General features: G+C 52.9%; 1 protein-coding gene across 4 annotated transcripts in view; it reads left to right on the top strand.

Annotated features, from left to right (window-relative positions):
* Nucleotides 1-27,972, top strand: part of ITPK1 (inositol-tetrakisphosphate 1-kinase) — a 179,495-nt gene that overhangs the window by 25,243 nt on the left and 126,280 nt on the right. For 3 of the 4 annotated variants that reach the window (XM_030319831.2, XM_030319830.2, XM_030319828.1), the window contains exon 2: nt 16,547-16,571. In XM_030319831.2, coding sequence (XP_030175691.1) covers nt 16,547-16,571 — 25 coding nt within the window. Of the gene's footprint in view, nt 1-14,235; nt 14,364-16,546; nt 16,572-27,972 lie in introns of those variants that run through there. The other variant, XM_030319829.1, reaches the window with a different exon arrangement.

Here is a 27,972-nt window from a genome sequence, read left to right as displayed (position 1 = left end):
ATGGGAAAACTGAGGCGCGGAGTGCAGCACTTGGCCATAGGAGGCATCCAGTAAGTGAAGCTACCCTTGTTATTAACTGGCTGCTCTTGGGATCTGAGTCTGAATATCAAGGACTCTGAAGATCCAGAAAGGGAGAAGAAAGAAGAAAGGTGTGCCTCGTGCCTTCCTGGGGAGGGCCCTGTGCTGGCGGTGGAGGGAGTGAGGGAGGGAGTGAGGCCGGTTCCCAACGTGCTGGGGTTCCTGGGCTGGTGCTTCCCCTGGGCAGCTGGGAGCGCTTCTCGGGGAGCGGGAGCTCTGTCTGTCTGGCTCCAGCGCCTCTGTTGGCTTCGTTATTTTTTGCCTGCAGGGGCCTGAATGATCTGAGCTGACGATAAAACATTTGTCGGGCTGACGCTGTAATCACACTGCAAGGGACACTTGAAATTATATCCACATTTGGGAAGCTAATTTTAAAGAGCGTTTTCCTTCATAATTATATGCAATCAACCAGCCAGTGTTATTGGGGGTTCTCTTTTCCCCTCAGCCGAGAGGCCATCTGTTTTTCCTCTTCCTGCTTCTCCTTCCAGCATGCGTAGGCCACCTCCCTGGGGGCGGGACCCCCAGGCCTTGGCTGCCTAGAGGCCCAAATGAAAGCTTTCTGTGGTGACTGATGGGGTGGGGGATGAGGGAGAGGAGAGGTGGGGGGGGGGATGCCGGGCTTCGGCTGGGCTGCTGGATGGGTGCTGGTGTTGCCATCAAGTTTGAGGCACAGGTTGTTGGCGAAGGTGGTAGAATGTGATGCTTTGGTTTGGATGTTGTGAAAGCCAGGATTCTTGTGGATGTGAATGACAGAACACCCAGTTCGGATGAGTTTAAGCAAAAAGGGAATTTCTTTCCCAGGTTACCAAATGGCACAGGAACAGCCCCTGAGGGCCCCAAGATGTGCCTCTTGCCTCTCTCTCCCTGCACTGTGATCTTTTCTCAGTTCTTCAGCTGCTCGAAACTCTTTCCTACCTCAGGACCTTTGCACATGATGCTGTTCCTGCTTCTCACAGGCACCCCCCCCCCCCCACACTATTGGCCTCTTAGCCTTTAGACCTCAGCACAGTCCCACTTCTCTGTCTCAGGCCCTTGAGTGGTCTTTTCAGAACATGTCACACGTTGTATTTATTTCAGGTGTTTGCTTGTTCACCCTTCCCTTTATGCTCTAAGTTCCTTCAGGATAGGAATCCTTTCTACTGTCTTTACTGTCGTATCCCCGGTAGCGAAACCATGCAGGGCACATAGTAGGTGCTCAGGAAGTATGCATGAAATACGTGCGTGAATGAATAAAAGAATGCTCTGGACAGAGAGGCAGTTTGTGAGAAAGCAAGTTATCAGGAGGAATTTAGTTTAAGACAACCCTGGCCAAAAAAAAAAAAAAAAAAAAAGCCCCCTCTGTCTCCCCCTGCTAACTGGGCTCATTCCTCTCTGTCTGGAGTTCTCATCCTGGCAATGACCATCATTCCTGGAGAGCTGTCCAGCAGAGTAGCATCCTGAGTCAGGAAAGTGGGCTGGGATGTTTAGAGGTCCCCCGTACTCAAGGATGGGCGTGGGCTGTGGGTCTTACCTTTGGTAAGGAGTCTGGTTCTGGTTGTGCTCCGACTCCCTGGGCTCCTCATGGGCCTTCCCCTTGGGCCGCCCCCTGGGTTCTGTTGCGGGTGAGGGTGGCACGGGGAGCGGGGGTGTTCCAGATGGGGGGCTGCCCGCGTGCGCAGGGAGTTGGAAGCGTGAGAGCAGTGGCCTGTGGGGGAGGGCATGGAGCCAGGTATGCTGGGGACAGAGCTGCCAGCAGGGGTGAGGTTCCCTGGACCAGAAGGGAGGCACCTGTCACAGAGGCCTTGGTGCCAGTGGGGGTTGGGGGAAGCCGCAGCCAATTTGGGGGTGTGGTGAGGTGATGAGTCATGTCTTCAGTGTAGACGTCACAGGCCGGGGGAGTGGGGCTTGTGGAGACAGCAGGCTGGTGGCCTCCGGGGTAGGGAGGCTGCCCTTTGCCCAGACTCAGGCTTCTCCCTTCTGAGGAATCAGGGCCTTCTCTTTTTTGCGTTTTTCACTTCTGCGTGGGGCCCAGGCTCTGGGCTTTAGGTTGCGGCTGTGACACCCTGCGTGGGGCTCTCTGAGGGATTTGTCGAGACGTTTGGGGCCCGTTGCCATGGCTTGCAGCTGCAGAGCCCGGCAGGGTGGGAGCCCGAACGTGAAGGAGGTGGGGGGGTGTGCCTGTCACCGGGAGCAGGCACTGGGTCCCCCGAGGCCTGACCGGCCTGTGCTTTTGGGTGCCTTTGTGGTCTCCTTGAGTCCAGTGACCTGGCCAGCTGCGCTCTCTCTCGATGGTGGATTCAGAACCTTCCTAAGACATCGGCCCCGCCACCTTCCCTGTGTACCAGGGTCCCCACCCTGATGGCGGGCGTTCAGCCCCTGCAGTCGGGCCAGTCACCATCTGCCCTCCTTGGGGAGCCGCAACCCTTCCTGCGACAGAGCTGAGCTCTGCTTCCGTGGTCCTTCTGCTTGGAGCACGTGGATTCCAAGTGACACCGTAGTCAGCCAGCCTTGTGGAGAAGGGAGAGACAGGAGTCCTGTGGCGTGTCCAGTCCCCACTCCACGTGGTCTCGGCGCATCTGAGGCCGGTCACAGCCCCTGGAAGTGCCTTCTGGCTCTTCACCCACAGGGCTCCCCCAACCTCCCCAGGGTCAAGTGTGGAGGAGGGGTTTCAGCCCAGGGTTGGGGCAGTTGGCGGCGTGGGGTGTGGGGGGCAGCTGTGTCCAGAACTGTTGCGCCCCCAGAAACCCCAGAAGCCTCACCCCCAAGACCTGGCTGGACCCCTGCCCTCCCAGGCCACGGAGTGAGGATGGTCTTTGCTGACAGACGCAGCTTTAGATTGTGGTTCTGCTGTGACTTACTTGCTTTGAGCTTTTGGACGAGTTTCTTTTTATTTTTTTAAATACGTGTGTATTCTTTCCAGCTTTATTGAGGTATAACTGAAAAATAAAACTGTAACGTATTTAAAGTGTACGATGTGGAGGGCGCCTTGGTGGCTCAGTTGGTTACGCGCCCGACTTCAGCTCGGGTCATGATCTCACACTTCATGGTGTTCGAGGCCCGTGTTGGGCTCTGTGCTGACAGCTCAGAGCCTGGAGCCTGCTTCGGATTCTGTGTCTCCCTCTCTCCCTCTGCCCCTCCTCCACGTGTGCTCTGTCTCTCTCCATCTCAAAAGTAAATAAAACATTAAAAAAAAAAGTGTACGATGTGATTTGTTGTATGCATAGATTGCGAGATGATTGTCACAACTGAGTTAATTAACACATCCATTGCCTCACGTATTTGTTTGTTTCTGTTGGAGCTGGTGAGGACAGTTAAGTCCCACTCTCGGTAAACTTCAGTAGTCACCCTGTCCTATACTGGATCCTCAGATCTTACTCATCTTGGAACGGATAGCTTGTCCCTTTCACCAGCCTCCCCCCATTTCTTTTCTGGTCTCTGTTCCTATGAGCTGCATTTTTTTTTTATTTTTTTTAGATTTCACATGTAAGTAGCACCATGCAGTCTGTGTCTTTCTCTGTCCAGCTTCTTCCATTTAGCATAACATTTGGGTGAGTTTCTTGACCTCTCTGAATTCCCTCACTTGAAAAAAAAATAGGACCGTCATACCCCTTAATGGAACCTGTGAAGTGAGTGCCCTTTCTGGCCCCTGTCTCCTCCCTTGTCCCCTCTCCCGGGCTCGGGGAGACCAGGCCTGAATGGGGAGTGAGGGGACTCAGGAATTAACTGCCTTTGCCAATCATTTGTTTGGGTTGTGCCAGGGCTTCAGAACCTCCCCTAAATGTGAGGGCTCCGGGAGCGCCAGATGAAGCCATTGCCTGTTTCTAGAGTTGATTGCGTCTGGGAAGGCGGCTGAGGCCAGGGCCTAGCACCCCTGGGCCTGTCAGTGGGGGACCCAGCAGGCCCCTGTTGGCTTTGGCATGCCTCGTGCTGGGCTCAGGTTCCAAACACCTCTCTTTGGGAGGTGTCTGTCACTGCTCAGAGTCACTTGGCAGGGTCTGAGGGACTTGGCCTTCAGTGAAGCCAGTTGGCCCTGAAGTGAGCAGTGGGAAGGCCTGTCTGGTCTGGGCATCTCTCATGGGCTTTACGGGGGGCCCAGGGGTCAGGAATATTACCCCTCCCCGCAACTTAGGACCAAGGCTTCCGGGTCTGGGGCCTTAGGTCTCTATCACCCAGGCCCAGGGCGCTTCTCCCCATCAGGGATCCCTGTGTCGGTGTTTGGTTTTGCTCAGTGTCTCTTTATGTGTTTCTTGTTTCTTTATTTTATTTTTTTAAAGTTTATGTATTTACTTTGAGACAGATGAGAGAGAGCGAGAGAGCAGGAGCAGGGGAGGGAGGGAGGGAGAGAGAGAGAGAGAGAGAGAGAGAGAATCCTTAGCAGGCTCTGCACTGACAGTGCAGAGCCTGACATGGGGCTTGAACTCACAAACCTCGAGATCATGACCTGGGCCAAAATCAAGATTTGGATGCTTAACTGAAGTGTCCAGGCACCCTGCCCATTGTCTCTTTAGAATCCTGTGGGCATGTGGGGCCTGAGTTCCCATATCCTCCTTGGTGACTGTTGAAGCTCCTGACGAAACTCTGGATGAATCCTGATCTGCACCTGGCCTGCCTCTGAACACTTCAAGGGAGTGTCCGAGATTCGTGGGATGGCCCAGAGCTGCAAGAGCCTTGTATTGGGCTAGACAGAATAAAGTCCCCCCAACAGGTGTCCTCCGAACCTGTGAATATGGTCCCCGACATGCAGAGGAGCTTTGCGGATGTGACTAAGGTCAAGGATCTTGAGGTCGGAGAGCATCCTGGATCACCTGAGTGGGCCCAGTGTAACTGCACCCGTCCTTGTAAGAGGGAGACAGGAGGGGCGGAAGGAGATGAGACAACGAAGCAGAGGTCAAAGCAATGTGGCCACAAGCTGAGGGATACAGGTGGCCTCAGAAACCGGGAACGGTAAAGGCATGATGTCTCTGGAGAGCCTCCAGAAGGAAAACGCAGCCCTGCTGACTGGTTCCTGACCTCTAGAACCGAAGAGAAGTTTGTGTTGTGCTCAGCCACTGCATTTGTGGTGGTTTGTCACAACAGCAATAGGAAGTGAATACTGTGTTCCTACACACTGCCTTTCTCTTCCCCCCGGCTGGGGGCTGGTCTGTAGGAGGGACTTGGGTCAAGCAAGGTCAGAGTCAGGCTCTGACTCCCTGTCCTTCATCACAGACCGAAGGATAAGGCTGTGACTTGACTGACTTCTTGGACCTGGACACCACTGCCATCCTGTAAATAGCCGAGGGGTTGGGGAAATTTTGAATAAGGCGCTTTGTGGTTTAAGTTTTCTGAGATCGGGGCGGGGGTAACCTCACCTTTCCTTTGATGAGACTGTAACCCTGGTCCCTATGGCAGAGGGACCCAGGGAACCCCAGTGTCCAGAAGGCCTGGCTTTGCCCCGGCTGTGTCTGGTGCTTGGCACGCCCAGGCAGCCTCCTTCCCGGTCACCCTCAGGGCTCGGCTCCAACAGCAATCTTAAGTAACCTTCCTGTGCCCCCTGCCATCCCCCAGATGTTTGCTGTATTCAGGGGCCTTGTGGCCACCAACATCTCTAGGCGGGGACTGGTGGTCTGGGGTCCCCTCTGTGACTAGGCCAGCCCAGCAAATGTTTGACGGCAGTCATATGGGGAGCTCTGTGCTTCTGTGGTGGGAGGCCGGGCAGCAGGGCAGACACCCCCCCCCCCCCCCCCCCGCCCCAACCGCAAGGGCTCAAAGAACCCTTCTCATGCTCTTGGAATCCAGCCGTCTGGCCGGAAGGGAGATTTCAAATGCAAGGGAGTGTTAGCAGCAGGGTCTGGGCGGATGGAGATGTGTAATGTAATGTATGCTGGAACGCAGCCTTTGAGAGTGTCACCATCCCAGATGTAGGCCCAGGACACACACTTGTGCAGTTATTTTAAGGGTGTGTGGTGCCTTGAGGATAGGTGCTACAAAAATCAGACATTCTTGGGTAGGCTTCTCTCTCCCCCGGTGGCTCCAAAGGAGGGAAATGTCAGCGCTGGGACTCCTGTTTCTCTTCCTGCTCTAGCTTAAAATGACTTTGCATTCTTGGGAATGAGAAACTGCTGGGGAGAGAACAGGTTGAGTCATTAGCCCCCAGGCAGGCCAACTGACAACTGGGTGGAAGGTGGTAGGTAGGGTTGGTTTTGCTGGAACCAACCCTTCCTGCAGCCCCTGTGGGTCTCCGCTTCTAGAAACACCCTCCCCACCCCCTACCCCCCACCTCCTGCAATTTAGGGCTCCTCCCTAATTAGAAGAAAGAAAAATTATAGCATCTGTAAAGGGGTAGTAAAAGACTCAAAAAGAATTTGTTAGAGAATTTTTATATTAAAAAGTGGGGGGATGCCTGGGGGGCTCAGTCGGTTGAGTGTCCGACTTCAACTCAGGTCACGATCTTGCGGTTCCTGAGTTTGAGCCCCGCATTGGGCTCTGTGCTGACAGCTCAGAGCCTGAAGCCTGCTTCGGATTCTGTGCCTCTTTCTCTCTGCCCCTCCCCCACTCACACTCTGTCTCTGTCTCTGTCTCTCTCTTGCTGTAAAAAAATAAACATAAAAAAATTAAATAATAAAAAGTGGGAGCGTGGCTGGCTCAGTCAGAAGAGTATGTGACTCTTGATCTTGGGGTCGTGAGTTTGAGCGCCACTTTGGGTGTAAAGATGACATAAATAAATGAACTTAAAAAAAAAAAAAAGCCAGAATGTGTTGAGTGCCGTTAAGGGGTCTCAACATTTGTTTTCAGATGAAAAGTTGGAGTGATCTGAAATGGTGACACTTAAAAAAAAATTTTTTTTTTTAAATTTGTTTTGAGAGAGAGAGAAAGCATGAGCACGGGAGAGGCAGAAAGAGAGAGAGAGGGAGAATCCCAAGCTAGCTCCACACTGTTAGCACAGAGCCCGACGTGGGGCTCCATCCCACGAACTGTGAGATCATGCCCTGAGCCGAAATCAAGAGTCCAGTGCTTAACCGACTGAGCCATCTGGCTGCCCCTGAAATGATGACACTTTGGATGCACTTCCTTGGGGGATATCTAGCCCCCCACCCCCTGCCTCAGTTTCCCTATCCTGAAAGTTAGGGGTGGGATTTGTGCTGTCATGTGCCAGTTAGCCCTGGCGGTTCTGCTTTCCTCCAGGAGGAGCTGGGGAGGTGAGTCACTAGCCCTGCCTCTCGCCCACCTCCTGGGTTCCTGAGGGAAAGCTGCTTCCAGGGACCCCTTGGGTTTGTCCTAGGTCTGAAAGAACACTCTGACTCACGCTACTGTGTCTGCACTGTGAGGAACCTGTGGCCTGCCTGTCTCCTCCAGGTGGGGCACCTAGTATGGGGGCAGGTCTTCAGTTAGGAGGGGTGGTGGCTGTCCAGTCAGGGGAATGGCTCTCCCTTCTCCTCCCCCCCTCCCCCCCCTCCAAGGAGAAAAAAAAAAAAAGACATATGGCAGCTTCCAGTTTATCTGGTTCTTTGCTGGAGCTGTCCAAACAATTCAAATGTTTGTACTGGCTTTGAAATCCTGTTCGTATGTTGCCTTTATATCGGGCCATTTCAGTTTCTGGCATTGTAATAAGAGGGAAATCCAAGTCACAAGACCATCAGCAAGTGAACCAGACTGCCGCAGAAGCAGATGGGCAGGGATGGCTCAGGGTCAGAGCCTTGGCACCGGGAGGCTGGGACATCCATTCAGGAAGAGCTTGCAGGGCTCCTGCCAGGTTGAGGGTCCACGGTGGGCAGGGTGCCGAAATAAATAACACAGTCCCTGCCCTTGGGGGTGGAGGCTCCTGGTCTGAAACGGAGCACAGAGCAGTTCTAAGTATCAGATGGCTGTATGGCTAAAGAGCCGTCATTTCTGCCCCTGGGAAGGGGCAGGGGAACAGCCTTCAGCAGGAGTGATGTTTGAGCTGTTTTTGATGGCTGAGCAAGAGTTTGCCAGGGGAGGAAGGGCATGGCAGGCAGAGAGAACAGTTCGTGCAAAGGCACAGAGTTTTGTCAGGCTCAGGCGGGTTTAGAAAATGGGGTCCCTCCTGGGAGGGTTTCATGAGAAGGACTCGTGCTGCTTTCCCCCCAGTGCCTTTATGCTGCACCTCCAAATGCTACGTGTCAGGTGTTGTGCTCAGAATTTGGGGTGTAGACAGAGGCCACAAGCCCTGTTTCTTCAAGGGGCGTTTATTGGTCAGGATAGGCTGCGAAAACAACCCCAAGAAGTTTGCGACAATAGATTTATTTGTAGCTCGTTCATAGTCCGGTGGCTCTGTGCTGGTCTCCACACCCCGGCATTTCTCAGCCTTGGCACCGTGGACAGTTTAGGCTGGAGGGTCTTTGTTCTAGGGGGCTGTGCATTGTAGGGCCTCTACCCTCTGGATGGCAGTAGGCCTTCCCCTCATGTGACCATCAGAAATGTCTCCAGGTGTTGCTAAACGTCTCCTGGAAGTAAAATTGCCCCAGTGGAGAACAGCCGCTAGCTGAAGGTTCTCTTAACAGTTTCCTTCTGGTTCCCAGCCTGGCTTTGTTGCCACTCGGTCAGGTTTTCTTTTCAGGAGTGGGTCTGGGCCAGCTTTGGGGGCCATCTGCGTCCTCGTGCTCCCACGAGGATGTCCTGGAGGACTGGCTGCGGAGTTGGACACTGGCAGTTGAAAGTGTCTGCTTGGAAATGACATGGGTCACTTCTGTGCGCATTTCATTGGCCAAAGCGAGCCGTGTGGCCATGCCTAATTTGGTGGGGGCCGTGGGGCCAAGGGAGCGCCCAGCAGAACCGCCAGCAGTGGTGGCCACCATTAACGTCCACCGCAGTGCCCTTAGCCTGGTAGGAGTCAGCGACACGGAGCCAGGCAGCCTCTAAGGTCTGCGCTCAGTGCTGGGGTTCCGGGGACTCTGAGGAGTTTGGGAGCCAAGGAAGGAAGGTTCCTAAGGAACTGACCTCGGGTGGGGTTAGCTGGGTGACCTTGGGGCTGCACTTGAGGCAGCGGGAGGCATGTCCCTCTGCGCACACTGGTGAGGGAAGAGGCCCCACTGCCTATTCAGGGAACCCCAAGTCCTCCGGAGGCACTCTGGGGCCTACCCTCTGGGGGGAGGAAGGAGGCAGGAAGCGGGGAGGTTGCCTGCCTGCCTCGTGGGTGTTAAAGGGCGTTATTATTCGGGGCTCCTAAAATCTGGCAGTTACCAAACTGTGCTACAAATGGCTTGGATGAGCGTGTGCCTGGCTTTCCACTTGAATAATTACACACTTCCCGTCTCTAAGTGGTTTTCAGCTCTGGGTGCAGGTGCAGCGTCTTTCTCCTCCCCTGTCGGTGGGAGGGAGCCTGCGTTTCCGGGTTGATTCCCTCTGCTATGAAATTGCTCCAAGGAGGCCTGGCCTCCCTCCGCAGCTGGGTTATCCTGTAGGGCTCCTTTCAGTAGCAGCTTGCCCCCTGTGGCCGGTCCTCAGCTGTGTCTGGGTAGGAGGCAAGTGACTGTGCCCTGGCAGATTGCAAGAAACCAGTTCTTTTTTTTTTTTTAATGTTTATTTTTGAGAGAGAGAGAGAGAACAAACGGGGAGGGACAGAGAGAGGGACAGAAGATCCGAAGCAGGCTCCATGCTGACAGCAGAGAACCATGAGATCATGACCTGAGCTGAAGTTGGACCCTCAACAGACTGAGCCACCCAGGTGCCCCGAAAGCAGTTCTTGATGAGCCCAAGCATCCCCTTTTTTGACAGACTGAATTATTTGATTGCCACTCTGCTCTCTCTGAGTGCCTGCAGTTCTGGCTGTCACCACCAGGCTTTTCTCTCCTTACTAGTCAGAGGGCACCTCTGTGTCTCAGCATCACCCTCTCTCTCTCCCTTGCTGATTCACCATCTCATGTGCTTTGCACACATGTCTGCAGTCGTCAGGTCTTACACCTGCCCTAGAAGGTTCTGTTGGGCCAGAAGGATCACACCCATTTACCAGATAGGAAAGCTGAGACCCAGGTCCGTGTCTGCTGCTGGTTTCTACAGGGCCCTGCTCTGCAGTGAGGCAGGCCTGCCGCTTGATGGGAGTCGTCGTCCCAAGATATCCTGTGTTACCCTTCCTAGTGCCATATGCAGTGGCCAAGGCCCAGGCCTTATGTGGCCTCCTTGTGGTGGCCTCCTTGTGGTGTGGGTTCGTGGACACTTCTCCGTCTAGGTGTTCTGCCTCCCTGGCTTCTGGGACCTATTTCTCCTGCTTTTGACCCTCGTCATTGGGCCCCTTTGTTGTCTCCTTTCCTCCCACGCTGGGTCATCCGGGTAGTTTTGTCATCTTCAGGAAGTGGTAGCTGTTGTCACTTACTGAGCACCTGCTGTAGTAAGCAAGACAGTGACCAGTGACAGAGACTCAGGGTAAACTGGCTTAAGCAGATAATCTGCAAGTGCAAGTCTGGAGAGGACAGGCTCCAGGCCGGCTGGATCGGGTGTGGAGCTCCAGCAAGAGGGTTACGGCTTTTTCTTCTGCTGCGGGCTCCTCCTTGTGAGTCTGGCCACAGAGAGGTGATGGCGTGCCAATGCTCCTGGCCGTGTTCTTTGTGCTGTGGACAGTCCCCCAGGACCTGTCCTGGCAGGGACCAGGACTGGCCTGGCTCAGGTCCTGTTCCTGTCCTTCATCTTACCGAGGTGCCAGGCCACGTGCCACCCCTGGAGAGGGTGCGGCCCTCCCCTGCGTGGTTTGCTTGCTTATCAGAATCACATGAGATCAAGGAGGGATAGTTCTGGAAGGCTGGAGGGTAGTACAGAGCAAAGTAACAGAAGCCCACATTCCTAGTGTGGGCCCCAATAGCCCTGTGAGGTGAGTTGCAGGATTCTTCTCACCTGACAGATGGGGAAACTGAGGCACAGGTACAGTTAGGTCTGGTTCCATGGTCTCCTCTTAGGGACGCACCCCACCTCTTACCTTTCACCTGCCTCCCTGATTGCATTTTCTGAGCCCTGAGCTGTCACTCAGCTCAGTTCTGGGTTTCTGATCACCTGCTGGCACGACCATGGTCGGGAAAATGGAAGAGTTGACCATCGTCATGCAGTGTGCTCTCCGTCCTCGGCTGGTGTTGGCACGTGACCTTGGCCTGCTGTGCCCAGACTAAGCGTGTCACGGCTATTGTAGTTCTTGCATGTCCTTTAGTCCTGTCCCCGAGACCTGGAAGGGCTGCACCTGAATGAACACCTCCCCGCCTCCCCTCCCCCAGTCTGGTCCTGCTACTCCTCAAGCACAAGCTGTTGCTGCTTCTCACACCTGGCTGCCCCTTGAGCAACAGCTGGGGCTTGAACAAGCCCCGAATCCCTCCCTGGCCTTAGACCTTAGACCTCCGGAATCAGAGTCTGCAGGACTAGACCTTGAATGGGTATTTTTGACAAACCCCAGTGGTGATTCTTAGTCATCCACCCTGGTATTTGGGACCCACAGGGTAAAGGCCAGGCTGCGCTGTGATATTCTGGGCCTCTGGGCCTTGCTCACATCTTCTGTCCACTTCTCATTGCCCCTGCCCACTCCTCGTAGTGGATCTTATGCTCCCACACTCCCTTTTGGGAAGGGGGGCACTCCTCATGTTATTCCTCTTTAATCTCTCCTCCCTAGTGTTGGTCTGTAGTTTCCCTTCAGTTGTCTTCCAAATGGCCAATGCCGCCTCCTCCCGGAAGTTTTCCCTGATTGCTCTCCCTCCTGTCCTGAAAGGCTAGTTTGTTTTGTTTTTTTTTTTTTTTATTTTTTTATTTTTTTAATTTTTTTTTTTTTCAACGTTTATTTATTTTTGGGACAGAGAGAGACAGAGCATGAACGGGGGAGGGGCAGAGAGAGAGGGAGACACAGAATCGGAAACAGGCTCCAGGCTCCGAGCCATCAGCCCAGAGCCTGACGCGGGGCTTGAACTCACGGACCGCGAGATCGTGACCTGGCTGAAGTCGGACGCTTAACCGACTGCGCCACCCAGGCGCCCCGCTAGTTTGTTTTGTAAGTGAGCATTTAAAATTCCTCCAGGCTGTGCTCTCCTTAGGCTTCTGGTGAGCAAGGGTCTTTTTACAAAATAGATCCTCCCTTCACAGCTATCCAGTTTTTGGAAAAACATTTGGAAAAAGTTTATGAGTTGTGGGGGTAGATCTCTGTCCAAAACTTATCAATGTAATAGGTACTGAGAAAGTGACAGTTTTAGAGCCTGTAGAAGTTTTCTCCAGGTGCAGGTTTTTTAATAAACTCCTTTGATTATTTAACTTTAACTTTTAGTGTTACTTTTTCTATCATTTTGGGAGTAATATCTATCCTTATTGTAGGAAACTAGAAAATACAAGGAAATGTAAAGGAAAAAAAGCCACCCGTCACTTTTCTGCTGTGTCCACAGTTTGCAGGCTTTGTGCTCCCTCCTGGTCTGTTTTTCAGATACTCGAATATTGAAATGCCCTTAGAATCCAGACTGAATGCTCCTTCTAGGGATTCTGGTGATTCCAGAATGGGCATTGTTTCAGCTCCTCTTTGAGCACAACTTGGAAGCTTTTCTAGATGAATCCTGAACTCCTCTGCTTCACTTTACTGATTGATTGATTGATTCATGCTTTATCAGGCATTTACCTTATGCCAAGTACTGAGAATGCTGGCAGCTGGAGCTTTACCTTTATTTATTTATTTATTCATTCATTCATTCATTCATTCATTCACCTATCTACCTACCTATTTATTTAAAATATTTGTTTTGAGGGAGAGAGAAAATGAGTGAGTGGGGAAGGCCAGAGAGAGAGGAAGAGAGAATCCTAAGCCCGATGTGAGGCTTGAACTCATGAACCATGAGATCGTGATCTGAGCCAAAATCAAGAGTCAGATGCTTAACCGACTGAGCCACCCAGGCGCCACTGGAGTTTTACCTATTATTTACAAGACAATTCAAAAAACACACTCCTCTAGTTTTTGAGAATATGTTGTTGGATGCACGTGGCACAAAGCTCAAGCATGAGAGAGCACAGTGAAAAAGAAATCTTCCCCCCCCCCCCCCCCCCCCCGGCTGCCCTTGCCCTTGACCAGAGGCCATCCCACTACTGTTTTCTTGTGGTACTTTCAGATTCATTCTGTGTATATGCAAGCCCTCCTTCTTGTGCTGGATGCTGTTCTGAACCCAGGTAATTGCACGTCGCACACGGGGTTTTGCACCTTGTATTTTCACATAGCAGTGTCTTAGCGAGAAAGCCTTGAGGGTGCATGGAGGACTTCTGCATTCTTTTTACTCACTGCCTAGTATTTCTCTGACCACGTGTGGTTTGTTAAAGGTCTCTTAGGGTGTGTAAGTTGCTACTGGTCTTCTGCTGTCACAGCGTGGCAGTTAACAGCCACAGCCTGGAACACTGCGCATTTGAGGACGTCTGTGGGGTGCGATGATGGACTGGAGTCTTCAGGGGGAGCAGTTAATCACTTGACAACGAGTTCTTTGGTTTATCTTCCCCTCCGTCTTCCCCTTGGGTGTCCTGAACCGAATTCTGAACGTTTGGGATTTCAGGAGCCTGCTGTTTGGAAAATGAGGGTTGTTGGTCCTTTTGTTCTGCAGAAATTTCAGGAGAAGTGAGCCCCAGTGGGTTTACGTTCTCCTTTCCCAGGTGGGCCACAGTGGTGTGCCTAGGGTCCTGCCACCATGGGCCATGTGGTTTTCTGCCGGCCTCCTCGCCTCCCCTCTTACACCGAGGCCCTGCAGCATGGAGACCAGGCTGGTCCATCTCAGTGTCTCCTGTGCCGGCTCTGCTGGGCCTGTCAGTTGCCACCCGGGTGTGGGCGAGCCTGGCTGCAGAGCCACTGTGTGCACTTCCTGAGGTCACCCAGCCTCTGCTTGCTCATCCGAGTAATGGGTCATCCCTGCCCCTCCCTAGTTGGGCTGCAGAAGCCGTCAGGGAGCAGAGAGCATCCGTCACACCATAGCTGCCCTCGCCTTGAGGGTGTCTTGCGTACTTGTGTGGCCTGATGTGGGCTGAAAGGGGAGCCGCGCCCCCTCCTTTCCGCCAGAGTCACAATTTATCCTGTTCTTGGAGCTCTGAGCCGCAGAGGAACTGGTCTGGCCCCTGACAGCTCAGCCACACTTAAGATTTTCAGCCTGCCTGTTCTCAAGATTACTGTTTTGTTTTCTTTTATGTTATGGGTCTCTTGTGTTTTCAGAGTTAGCTCAAAGTTAGCATCCTGTTTGTTTTTTAGGACCGGGGGAGGGAGAGCTGACTGGGATGATGTCAGATGTAGACGGATTGGAAGTGACCCGCAGTTGGCTTCATAAGGAGATGAGAGCCACACGCCGGGATAATCAGGATGCCGTGAGGATTAACGAAGAGGGAAAACCCAGGTCTGGGCTGCAGCCCAGCGGAAGCCCTTTTCTACCTGGTGCGGGTCACATCCACTTGCGCCCTCTGTCTCCTTCAGTGCTGTCCATTTTTCCTGAGGTGTGGCTCCAAGTCCTTCGGGACTGGCTGAGGGGGGCTGCTCCCTTAGCTGTTTGAAATTTCTGTCCTGGGGCAGGGACAAAGTGCGGAGTCACACTGAAACTTACCTGGCTGGTCACAGTCCTGAGCCAAGTGCCCTAGGACCGGTTCCTATCACCCATGCTCACATGGGGCGGGACAATCTGGGAATGAGGCCAATGCATTGAGGTGTCCACAGGGCTCAGAGATGATGTGGGTTGTGAGCTGGTGCAGATTTCTCAGGGCGCCGTCTGCCCCCCTGCTGTGGGTGCTGGTGGCCCAGGGCTGTGCTCTTGTGCCCAGTCTCCCCTCCATGAAGTCATGGCAGTACATCGGTATTGGCTGTCATTCCTTCTGGAACTCTAGAGAAGCTGAGTGATGGTGGAGACCCCGGAGAGCATCAACCACTGTGGTTTTCCCACTGGGTTCCTTGGGGCCCGAGGTTGTGTTGAGGTTGTTGGGGGTTAAGGGGAGGGCCGGTTTGGCGTATCCTGCAGTGCGAGCCGGTCTGCCCTCTTGGACTGACCTTGTGGCTTCCTTCGGAGGTTCCACTTGGTGCCCGGCTCTCAGAAGGTAACGTAAGATTGGTAGCTGTCACCTCAGCTGTGTTGTGTGAGGGAATGGTGTCGGTGCCCACTCACTGGTGCCCAGAGACTTCCCGGGGGCTTTGTGCCCACCTCCTCCCCTAGACCGTGAGCCCCTCCAGGGCCCGAGCGATGGCTGTCGCATTTATTGTGCCTCTGAGTGCTGGGCCAGGCTGGGCACGGGAACCTGAGCGAGGTGTTTATGTACTTACATTTAGGGAGTGTCTGTATGCCGGGCGGGCCCCATAAGTAGGCACAGGGTACACACAGCCATTGAATCTGCCATAGTCCCTGCTCTAATTTCTGACCTTTCCTGGTCACAGGTCCTTTGAGCGTCCGTGGGCGGCCTAGCCTTTCTTCTCAGGAAAACACTTGTGGGCATGGCCATTGGCAAGCCATCTGCATTCCATGCATCCCGCGCCTTCCCTAGCATCCTGCCCCAGGCGACAGCCCACTGGGGCTCTGGAACGAAGGGCTGGGATATAGTGGTAGCCCCAAGTTCTCGGGAATATTCTGGCTCTGGGTGGGTCAGTGGGGCGAGGGTGTCGTGGGTCAGGGAAGGCTTCCTGGGAGAACTTCTGTCTGAGCCACATCCTGAAAGCTGGGCTGGAAAGTGTGGACCAAGACTTGGAGAAGGGGCATGGCCCTGTGCCCAAAGGCTTTCAGTAAGGAGTGTAGGGCAGGGGAGGTAAAGGTGGGTGTGTGGCAGGGGGCCTTTGTGCACTGCTCAGAGCCCCTGATCCTGTCTGTAATGGGGTGGGGTCATTAGGGCATGTGTGTAGGTGAATATTGGCCATGGGATTGTGGGTGAGAGATGGAAGAGGCAGGGCCCGGGCTTGCAGGAATATTGGCGAGGCCCGTGATGGTTGAGTCAGGGTCGAAGGATGCATAGGGGGTCAGTGGGGGCTAAAGATGGCCAGGATGGCACTGAGCTGAGCAGGGCTGAAGGGTTTGGGGAACTCCTGCAATGTGGGAGAGCAGATGGGCTGAGGCAGACCTGGGAGGCCAGGCCGAGGTAGTAGACCTGATATGGGAAGAAATGGGGAGCCATGGGAGGTGGTTGAGTCCAGGAGGGAAGGTCAGGCCATTGGGGGTAAATAAGGTGGAGGGAAGGGTACAGGGGTGATCCAGGCTGGAGCTGTGCCCATGAAGGGCTGGCCCTGAGATTGGAGAGCGGGATGCCTATGAGGAAAACCAGCAAACTTAGGGTCCTTGTAGAGCTACAGCCAGGTCCCTCTCAGGAAACAACTCTCTCTCTCTCTCTCTCTCTCTCTCTCTCTCTCTCTCTCTGCCTGCCTGAAGGTGGCCTTGAGGACTGGCTAGGAGTTTGTAGACTTTCCCTTTGCAAATGAGGCTGTTCTGGGGATCATGTTTGAGAGGTGCAGCTGCAGGCTGTCCTGCCATCAGCTGGCTGTAGTGAATGTTCTGGAAGGATGCTTCCTGGCTGCCTGAGTAACCTTTGTTTTCTTTGTTTCTCTCCACAGGAAGCGGGGGATAGAAGTCGTGCAGGTGAGTACAGACCATACCTTCACTGTTGTTCGTGTGGGTGGGCCTTTTAGGGCCCCCTTTCCCCTTCTCCCTCAAGAATCTGGGTGCTTTTTTTTAAAATTTTTTTTTACATTTATTTATTTTTGATAGGCAGATACAGAGCACAAGTGGGGGAGGTGCAGAGAGAGAAGGAGACACAGAATCCGAAGCCGGCTCCAGGCTCTGAGCTGTCAGCACAGAGCCCGACGCAGGGCTCGAACTCACAAACCGTGAAATCATGACCTGAGCCGAAGTCGGATGCTTAACCGACTGAGCTGCCCAGGCGCCCCAAGAGTCTGGGTGCTTAGCTTCTTCACTTGCATGTCATTTTTAACTTCTCCCCCTGTGGAATCTCTGTGGTTTCTGCCCTGGCAGAACGTGGGTCATGCTTGGTGGTCTCTGGGTCTTGTGGAGTTGCAGTGGGGTCATCGGTGGAAGGAGCTGGCTTGGGGGAGAAGTGGGGCTCTGGGTGGGAGTGGGGGTACAGGGTGCGGGAGCTTAGCCACCCCACCAGACATCCGTGGTCCTGATGCCCCCACGGTTGGCCCATGCCTGCCCTCTGTCTTTGCTGAGGGAGCACGAGTCCCCCTGGGCCCCTGCCTTGGCTGTTCAGCCCTCTGAGGGTGAGTCTTCTCCTATCTTGGACCATTCTTGTGAGTGGTATCATCTCCAAGAGTACTCTTTCCCCTCTCCTTTCCCCCTCCCCCTCCCCAGGTCAGGTGCATCCCCATCCTGCTATCAGTTGGTGACACCCAATCTTCTCTGTGGGCCACTGGCTCCTGGAAGGTGGACCGAGTCAGTATGGGGGGCTCCTGACCCTTGGGCTGCCTCACTCTGGGGCAGACTTAAGTCAGGTGCTCATTGGCTGGAGAAGGAGGGATGGATGGAGAGAGAATCCCTCCCAGGGCCTGGGGCGGGCTCTGTGGCCCCAAAATAGATGTACCTGCTCTGACAGTGGCCATTGGGGGTGGTTGGTGGGGTGGGGCTGGGTGGCTCTGTCTGGAAGCCTTGGTCTCCCTCTGGTCTCCCTCCTTGTAGCAGGTTGAACTTGTCACCTGGAGGCTGAGGTTGGTTTTGGGGGAGAAGGCAGTTTCTGGAAGTCCCTCATCAACTGTAGAGTTTTCAACCAGGCTCATTTTGGCTCTGCAAAGTTGTGTGATCTGCACTGAGTTTTTCTGTGGACCTTAATTTCTTACACATTAAAAGAGGGAAGTCAGAATTCAGGAATGGCTGAGAAGTATGCTTTTGGGGCCGCTTCTGATTGATTGGTAGTGGCTGCCTGGAGGAATCTAAATCTGTGAGTGGCTGAGGGCAGGGGTTGATTGATAATGCCTGTCAGGGGTCCAGCAGTGGGCAGAGGAAGTGCAGTTGTACCTTGGTCATTCTGGGGCCAGGTGTCTCAGATCGGTCCTGCTCCAGGATGCTTTGGCTTATTTTGGTCTCTTAGTCCTTACCTACGGTTACCTTGGATGTCACCAGATCCTTTGTAGATGCTGCTGTACCCACCATCAAGTCCTGGCCTTAAAGTTGGAGCTGTAGCTGGAGGTTGCTAAGAGAAGGTCCAGGTGCTTCCCTGAGGTTAACTATAGCGCTTGTCCAGGTTCACGAAGAAATTTCTGCGGGGGAACAATATTTAGAGGAAGTGAATTCACGTGCTCACCAATAAACACGTTACTTAAAAGGGGAAAAAAATGTGCCCTTCCCCCAATACCTGATTCCTGTCCTGGAAAATCTTAGACTAACGCAGTAGGGTGCCGCTACCCCTACCAAAAGAGGGAGGGGGGGAGGGGAGAAGAGGGGAGAGGGACTTGGAATTTCAGGATGTGAGGAATAACCTGGGGGTTCAGTGTGCTTGCTTTACATGGCTTCCTGGGAAGGTTTAGATGGAAACCTCTAGTTATTTATTTATTTAATTTTTTTTTTAAAGTTTTTTTTTTTTTTTTTTTAATTTGAGAGAGAGAGTGCATGTGTGAGCATGAGTGGGGGAGGGGCAGAGAGAGGGTGAGAGAGCGAGAGAGAGAGAGACAGAGAGAGAGAGAGAGAGAGAGAGAGAGAGAGCATCCTAAGCAGGCTCCATGCTGTCAGCACAGAGCCCAACGTGGGGCTGGGACCTCACAAACTGTGAGATCACGACCTGAGCCAAAATCAAGAGTCGGATGCTTAACTGAGCCACCAGGGCGCCCGAGACTAAAGCCTTGGAGCCATTGTTACGGAGTGTACCGGGCAGAAGAGTTACGAAATGCTTCCTTGATGTGTCTGCTGTTCCTTTTGGTGATGACTTCGGGGAGGAAGTGGTGACCGGGCACCAGAGAGAGGCCAAACTGGACGCTTTCCACGCCAGTATCTAAAAATAAAACCCACCGCGACGCCTCCCTGTTCACCTCCTCCTGGCAGCCCCGAGTGTTTGGAGAACTTGAAATTTCAAGATGTAGAGAAAGACTCTGTGCAAAATCTGGAAGCCAAGGCACTTGGCTGGGTTTTCAAAATTAGCCAGGCCTCTGTGTGCCAGATCCCTGGGCTGGTGGGCCGCTGGGTGCTGGAGATGGTGGGTGTTCGCCAGATACGAGGTGTCAGTGACTGAAGGGGTGGAGAGGAAGCGTGCCGTCAGCCAACACCCAGTTTCTCTTGTGTCTGGTCCCCCAGTGGCAATGTCCCTTTTTGTGCAGCCGTCCAGTGACATGAGTAGTGTTTTCATGCCCATTTCAGAGACGAGCCTCCACTGAGGCTCAGGATGTTGTGACTTCCCCTGGGGGAACTCAGCTGGTAAGTGGTAGAGTTGGGTTTTGACTGTGGGTCCATTGGTCTCCAGAGCCCGTGGTTTTTCTGCTCCATTTATTGACTGTTTCCAGGCCTGTTGTCACCTGGGCTTTGGCTTCTATTTAAAAAAAGGATATTGGGGTCCAGGGCCAGGAACCGAGACTGCAGAGAGCTGGTAAGATCCCAAGGTACCTTCCCGTCAGGGAAGTTATCTCTCTGCCTGGGATTTAAAGGCAGTAGTAACAACGTGAGTGTGGACATTTATCGGGGACTGTGGTGTACCAGGCACTGATACCGTTTACTTGATAGAAACATCTGTGGGTAACCTCTCCAAGGTAGGATGGGAGCACATTCAAGAAAGCAAAATTTGGGGCGCCTGGGTGGCTCAGTCTGTTAAGCGTCTGACTTCGGCTCAGGTCTTGATCTCGGGGTTCATGAGTTCGAGCCTCACATTGGGCTCTCTGCTGTCAGCACAGAGCCTGGAGCCTGCTTCAGATTCTGTGTCTCCCTCTCTTCTCTGCCCTTCCGCCGCTCACACGCTCTCTTTCCCTCTCTCAAAAATAAATAATATTAAAATTAACAAAAACAAAAGAAAGCAAAATTTGCAGGTCCTCAACTTCCTCATGTGCTCATTTCCTCACCACATCTGCTTGGGAAGGAGCCTGTAAACCCTCCTTCCTGGCACCCTTTCCACATTGGCCTCCTTCCGCTTCTGCGGAGGCAGTGCATGCAGCAGTGAGGGTTAGGATCACCTGGGCCCAGGTTTCTGGCTGTGTGACCTTGCGCTAGATGCCTAACCACTCGGAGCCTCAGTCTCCCTGTCTGTAAAATGGGGACAATACTTGTGCCTGTCCCCCGGGATCACCTGAGACCTAATTGAGTTAATTTGGGTAAGGCAGCTGGCACCATGCTTAGCACAGAGCAAGCTTGTTATTTACATTGTCAAGGCAGATACGACCCTGGGGCATAAAACCCACCTAGGCCTTGTCACCCATGGTCCCCCTGGGGCAGGTCAGGTTTCTCCAGTTCTTCCCTTGCAACAAAATTGAAAGAGGACCTGAATGAGTTGTCAGCTGATGGAGCATTAGAAGTGATTTTTGATAACAAATGACCATAATTCTTAGCCTATAATTTTAAAGGAATTCAGAGAATTTGCTATGTAAATCTCTTCCCATTCCATCCTTCTGCTTGAAGAAGGGGTTTTAGCACTTGCATCTATAAACATTGAAAAGTACAACTGACAGTGAGCTCTGCCTTCATCTGTGGGTACTTGAAATACTTTTGAAAAATTCCCATTCATCTCTTCTGAGATGTGTTCCTAATAAGCCGTAATGTTTTCCCTTGTACAGTCAGTGATGTTTCGGTCATGTGCATCCGTTATGTACTGATAGTAATTGTAATAATAATTCAAGCCAGAAGAAAATTTCTGACACTTAGAGCTTAATGGTCACACGAAATTAAAAAATTAAAACCTTTATATACATATAGTTCTTTTTTGCCTAGTAGTGTAATAGACTACTCAGTAAAAGGCCTTTAAACATAGAATTCACTGAAGGATGCGGGTTGGGTATTGGGCTTGGAGGAGGCAAAAGGAACTTTTCTAAATCTCCCAGTGTTTAAGAGGCACTGGATTCTGTAATTTTAGGATGGATGATGGTGGACCTCAAATCGCTACGGTATTTAGATTCCACTGGACCCATTTAAAAGAGAAACAGGAACAGTTTTATTTTGAAATGTTAATATTTACAATATGTTGGAAATTACATCCTTTCCAAGTATTTAAACTTACGATGAGAAATTTTAGATGTCAACTTGAAAACGCACAAAAAGATACGTAATTGTAAACATTTATTCTGGGGGCCTTGGTTGGAAGGCCACTGCTTTAGGACGTTACCCCATTGACTTCTCAGAACTGGGCTCAGAGGCAGGTGCCATCTCCGAGGGGGCAGTGGCTTGGCTCCTAGGCCATCCAGACGCTGGGGCCTGTGCGGCCACTGAGACCCAGAAAAGCCTTGGCAACGGGCCTGTCTGCGGGCCGACCGGTGTCCCCTAACCTGGGTCTGTTAGGCCAGGTGGTGCTGTAATTAGGAAAACCTGCTGTTCTCTGCTCACGTAGCACGAGAAGCCCCCGGTCCAGGAGGAGTGCTGCCTTGTGTTTAATGTCGGGGCTCAGGCAAGAAGACAAGGGGAGAGTGAGGCACACTGTGAGATGGGGTGCCCTCTGCTCCTTTGTCCGGAGGGGCCGCCTGTCATGACGGTGATGGTCGCAGGCACCTGTTTGCCTCTGTTTCTTCCTCGGTATTATTGTAATGAGGATGCTGGACACGCCCTGACTCCTCCATTTCAGGCCTTGCTTAGCCACTGAGGCCCCTCACGGCCAGCAGGTGTGGGTTGGGAAGACTGGGCTCTCCCTGTAGCGGCATTCAGCGCATCTTTCTTGGGTGCCTGCGGTGCGCCGGGCCGCAGGTGTGGGGGATTCACCGTGCCAAAGCCTGGTTCCTTCCTTCTGAAGTCTGCAGTCTGCGGTCGGCATCCAGAGCCAGAGTTGGTTGGGGTCACTTGCACAGGCGTGCAAGAGATGAGGTCAGGAAGGCGTCCCAGAGAAAGGCAGGGTAAGCCTTGCTCACAGCTATAGGCCTCGTCCACCTGACAGAGCCTAGCTGAGAGCCAGGTTCAAACATGGTCCCGACAGGTGCTTCACCTATGTCCCAGGCTGCTCTGCTCCTGCTCCTGCAACACACAGGTTGCAGAAGTGACCAAATGCAAGCCGTGGCACAGCCACCAGTGTCCCTCCACCCACTGAGCCTTCATTTGGAGAAAACATTTCTTGACCTCCTGGGTCATCTGTGGCCTAGGGGGCCTGGGGCGTGAGCCTAGGGCTCTGCAGAAGGCCAAGCAGGAAGTTTGCATCAGCCTTGAAGGATGGTGTTACCTTGGGAGCATTTTCCACTCTGACCTGATCTGTGGGGAAGGCTTGGGAGGGAAGCCTGGGAGGTTCTTTGTCCCTGGACCCCATTGCCCCTTTCTAGGGCAGCCCTGAACTTAAGGGAAGGAGATCTGGAAAGAACAACTCATCTGTTGTCCTGCCACCTCCAGCCTCAGCATCCTCGGGAAGGTGTGTTTTGCATCCCTGCCTCGCACATTATGGGGGCTTTCACCAGTTTGCAAAGCCCGAGGGGAGAAGGAGAGGGCTGTTTGCAGGAGAGGGGGCCGGAGTTGTATTTTAAAATGCAAACGAACAAGCTGTAAGTGTGGGAAGTACAGCCACCCGTCGTAGATTCACTGTCTTCCTTCCAAATTCTTTGAGAATCCAGACATTACGAAAGCCAGTCCCCTGAGCAGCCGCTGCTTCTCAAGTGGGCAAGGACGTAAAGAAGTTTCCCCAGCTTGCCGGGCAGGCAGCAGGCCTTTGCTCCGGGTTTCTCCAGAATTGTTGCTTGCTTCAGATGTTGGAGTGCTTTGCATACATGTTTGCGCTGTTCCTGTGCAAACCGTTCGGGAAAGGAGGCTGGGTGGTGGACCCTCAAGCAGAAAGGGAAAGACGGGCTGAGAGCTGGAGGGGGAGTGCCAGGCGGTCTAGGGCTCGTCTATGCTGTGGTGGGGGCCTGTGAGGACACAGGGGTGGACAGTTAGGGGAGGGTGGGCAGAGGATGAGGAAAGCCTTGTAGGGAAGTTGACGCTTCTTGATAGAGGATATACCCAGCTTAGGTTGGGGGGCGGGTAAGGTATTTGAATGTCGTTACAGGCAGAGAGCACACGCGAACAAGGACCCAGAAGCTGGGCAAGGGGGTCTTTTGTCTGTGAGAGGCTTGGAAACACTGGATCCTTGGCCCCGATGGAGTTGGCAAGTAGCCAGGCCGGAGAGGGCGGCGGGGCCAGACCTAGAAAGGGCTGGTGATCTGTTCACGGGCGTGGGTTCAGTGGGCATTAAAGGGCTTTTGTGTCGGAGAGGTGTGTGCTCCAGTGAGAAGGCATGACAGGAGATCCCACTGCAGGGCATGTGGAGGACGGTTAGATAAAGACTGGGCTGGAAGGCAGAGACCTGGGTCTTCTGGAAGGAGCCCGGGACCATGGCCTGGAGTGGTGGTGGTCATGGTGATGGGGTCTGGCTGGGATTAATTCAGTAGTGGAAGGCAGGGGGAGACAGATGATGGGACGTGGGTGGATGTGGCGGGTGAGTGAGATTGAGGGTCACTTCCCAGACTTCTCACTTGTTTCTGGACATGCATGGGGGTGCAAGGAGAGGACCGGTGAGGGGGGAGGGCTGGTTCAGATAGGCGCGTTGAATCCAGTAACTGGCTTATTGAAAGCCAGAGGGAGAGTCTGTTGGCTGAGCAGGGTGCTTCTTTCCAAGGTTTACAGATGTTGAGTTCTCTGGCCAGCTGTAAGAAATATATTTGTTATTTGGGTAATATTTTCAGTGGTTCAGAAATTGCTTTAAAAGGTATGTACTTAGAGACGCCTGGGTGGCTCAGTCAGTTCAGCATCTGACTTCAGCTCAGGTCATGATCTTACGGTTTGTGAGTTGGAACCCTTGTGTCGGGCTCTGTGCTGGCAGCTCAGAGCCTGGAGCCTGCTTCGGATTCTGTGTCTCCCTCTCTCGCTCTGCCTCTCCCCTGCTCATGCGCGCTCTCTCTCTCTCTCTCTCTCTCTCTCAAAAATAAAAACATTTAAAAAAAAAAAAAAAAGGTACGTACTTAAAAGTGTCAGATGATGTAATCCTCGCCTGGGTTCACTCTGCCACCAACACCGTCTGCACAGTGCTTTTGCTGCCTGGCCTCGTGCCCTCACTAGATTTTATTTCCAGGTGGTTGGGGCCCATGAGGGGTGGACATTCTGCCTTTTGTCCGTCCCCTTTGTCGGGTGTACGGAAGCCAAATACAGGGGCTGCGAGAATATAGGTTGTCTTGGTGTTTACTGGGGGCCTGACGTCCTCGTAGCTGGAAGAGCTCATGGCAGTTATCCAGCTGTCTCCTCATGGGCGGGGGCTTTTCTCAGGGCTACCAGAATGTGACTCTGACCCTGACCTCTGATAGCAGACAGCAGCACCTCTAGGGAGCATGGCCATGAGATTGGGAAGTCGACTCTATGCAGAAAGTTTCCATGGTCGTTTGGGTCTGTTATTGGGATACAGATTACTCTTTTTTTTTTTTTTTTCAATTAAAAAAATTTTTTTAATGTTTATTTATTTTAGAGAGAGAGGGAAAGAGAGAGAGCGAGCGAGCGAGCCAGTAGGGGAGGGGCAGAGGGAGAGGGAGACCTAAGAATCTGAAGCAGGCTCCAGGCTCCGAGCTGTCAGCACAGAGCCTGATGTGGGGCTTGAACTCACGAACCGCGAGATCGTGACCTGAGCTGAAGTTAGATGCTTAACCAACTGAGCCACCCAGGTGCCCCCAGGGGTACAGATTGTTCTTGTCTGTGCTTGACTTTCCCGAGGAGCCCAGAGACCTGGGTTTGAGTTTCCATTAGTTTGTCTTCTGAGTATGTGACCCTACCTTAGTCATCTTTAAAATGGGAGGACATTTACTACACAGGACCTAAGACACCTGATGGAAGCTTAAGGAGTACGGGTTCATTGTCCCCTCATCCTTTGTTACGAACCATGTGGCTTAAGGGTGGAGGGGCACAGCCGTAAGTGAGGCAGTGCTTAGAAAAATACGTTGTCTGCTGGTCTCTTTGCTTTGCCCTCCCCACCTTCCATCATCCAAGTAACACTTTTTGGTTTCTAGCTGTGTGAATTTAGCTTAACTCCTTTTTTATTTATACTTTATTTTTTTATTTTTGAGAGAGAGAGAGAGAGTGAGTGGGAGAGGGGCAGAGAGAGAGGGAGACACAGGATCCAAAGTGGTCTCTGTGCTGTCCACCCGATGCAGGGCTCGAACTCAGAAACTGGGAGATCATGACCCGAGTTGAAATCAGATGCTTAACCGACTGAGCCACCCAGGCACCTCTGAATTCCTTTTTTAAAGATACATGTTATTTCTTACATTTGAAATGCAGGTATTTGTATTTCTTTTTTTCAAAACATTGAAAATTATTTTCATTCTCCGTCATTTACTTAGCATATATACGTAACAGAGTCAGACAAGTTTATGTGAAAACATCAGGGTATTTTTTATAATAATGGTGCGTGGGGCGGGGGGAATGTTCTTTAAATCAGGGTCTGCTCTTATCAGATGTTTTTAGGAGCTGTTAAGAGACGCATGTTGGAGGACAACATGGGAAAATGCTCATGAGCTGCTACATGCTGCCCATGTACGCTGAATGGTTTCAGTTCTGTCAGTTTTATTTTTATTCTTGAGCTTTTTAGGCTTGCTGTTGCAAATAGAAACTGTCTCTGGCATCGGGGCAGTCCTGTGTGGCTTCGGAGGCCTGTGTTTCTCAGTTCTGGGGTGTTCTTTCCCCAGCCTTTGACTCGGTGAGTCAACTTGAACTTATCCTTAAAACAGAAAGCGGCCCTGCCAGGGAAGCCGGGCACCGGTGCTCCACGGTGCCAGGGTGTGCCCTGTCAGGACCCAGGCTTCTCCATACCATTCCACACGGAGTCGGGGCCCTGGGTCCCTGGTCCCCTTCTGCGCAGTGAACATACAAGCGAAGAGATGAAAAGAGGCGCGTGGGGGAAATAGGAAGGGAGGAAAAGGGCAACCGAAAGCCGCTGCCTGTTTTGAGGTTGCTTGGAGGTGGCATTGTCCAGGGCGTCGCTCCTCAAAATGTGGTCCTCCAGCCGTCAGCATCGCCATTGCCCTTGGCATGGCCCAGAGCTGGTTGGAGTTGCCAGCCCAGAGCTGCTCAGTCCCGATCCTCGGTGCAGTTGTAGGAGTGCCAGTGCAGCTGGGAGGGGGGGCCCTCTGGGGGCTGAGACTGGGCGAGGCGGGGCATTGACCGGAGGGCCCTGGGCGCACGGCCTGCGCTGTGAGAAGCAGGCATTGCCTTCGGCTCAGGCTCGCGGACCACCAAGCGGCTTGAGTCTTTCATCGGCCAAGAAGCTGGCATCACCCTCCCCACTGTCATGTTTTTATTTGTGCTGTTAGACGTGCTCAGGTGTCACCTTGCCCGTGACACCTTCCTGGCTCTCTCAGCGGACCCCCCACCCCCGGCTTCCCATGCCTAGCTGGAGCTACAAGTTGATGTCTTCTCCTGGGCCAGAACTTTCTTGTCTCTGGGGAGTGCAGGGCCTGGCCCTGGTGTGTGCTCCATTTACTGGGTGATGTGGGTGATTGAAACCCTTGAATATTCTTTCTTCATGAAGTACTATGTGTTCGTTTCTGAAATTTGGGGAGAGAAAGACAGGCTTAAAGATGAAAGCCCAGAGATAATCTTTGAAACACTTATTTCGGTCTTTTTTCGTACCTTTACCTAAAATACGTTGTTAAGTATTGTGTGAATCCAGGTTGGGCTTTTCTTATCTGTAGGTTTTCTGACCTGCATTTGGAGGATGGACACACATTGATTTGCTTGTACTGTTTACTCCTCTTGGAAATGATCCTTGCGAGGGCGGCACCAGTTTTCTGCCGTCCTGCTGTCCCAGCATCAGGAACCTTTTCTCTGCTCTGGAACCTTAGGTTCTAGTGGTTTCTGGTTTGCTGTTCCGAACAGTGCTGCCGTTCTCTCTTTGGTTCTCTGTTTGGATCGCCCTCTAGAAGTGACGTTACTGAGTCTAAGGCACCAGGATCTTACAGTGTGTGGAGCCCTGTGGCCTGGAGACCATTGTGGCCCTGAGCCGCTGCCCACAGTGTGAACTCAGTGGTGGTTTATCACAGTGTCCCCTTGCCTGGCTCTGTGCCAGCAGTGGGGGGGGGGGGGTGGTTAGGGGACCCAGGGACGGACAGGCAGCCTTGGCAGTGGCTGATGCCTCTGAAAGGCTGTGTGTGGCTGCCACTCGGCCACCCTGCCTGAAGATTGCAGTGGCTGCCCCTGCACTGTGCTAGTCTCTGGCCTCTGGGAGGTGAGGGAGGACAGTGCTGGGGCAGGTCTTTGAGGCCCCTGGGCCTGGAGGGAGGGGGAGACCGTTAGAAGCCCAGGCTGTGGGAGAATTGATTGGGTCCTGAGGAACCCAGTCAGACGGGCAACTCCTTAGGGAGGGGTGGAGGGGTCACTATAATGGGTGGGGGAGGTGATCAAAGCAGATGTGCACACAGCCTCATGTGGTCTGGGAACCTCCGTAAGCCCTTTACTATGTTAACTAATTTAATCCCCACGACAATCCAGAGAAGGACGGTTAGTACTCTTATAGGTGCTGTTTAATGGATAAACTTCTGTTATCCCCACTTTACAGATGAGGCAACTGAGTCCGAGAGAGCTCGCCCCAGTCCCTGAGCTAGCACGAGGCAGAGAAAACCCAGCACGCTGGCTCCCTGGTCCATCTGTGACCCTCCGCACCCCACTGCTGGTTTTGCATCATTCTGAAAGCAGCGCTTCCTTGCAATTCCTTTGCCTGCGGTGTCTTGAACCCTCTCCTGGACCGGGCCCATCTGTCTGCTGGCCAGCTGCTCAAGTGCTCTTTCTCACACAAGCCCCATCTTGACCCAGCGAGGCCGCAGCACCAAGGGGACAGGGTGATGTCCCATCCCTTGGAGGGGTTCATGAAGCCCTTGACAGTTGGTTCCCACTCCAGGGAACCTAGCCC

This window comes from Lynx canadensis, chromosome B3 (assembly GCF_007474595.2).
Source record: "Lynx canadensis isolate LIC74 chromosome B3, mLynCan4.pri.v2, whole genome shotgun sequence".
In the NCBI taxonomy this organism is placed as follows: Eukaryota; Metazoa; Chordata; class Mammalia; order Carnivora; family Felidae; genus Lynx; species Lynx canadensis.
Note: the sequence above shows the minus strand (reverse complement) of the source record. Positions and strands in the feature narration are given on the sequence as shown.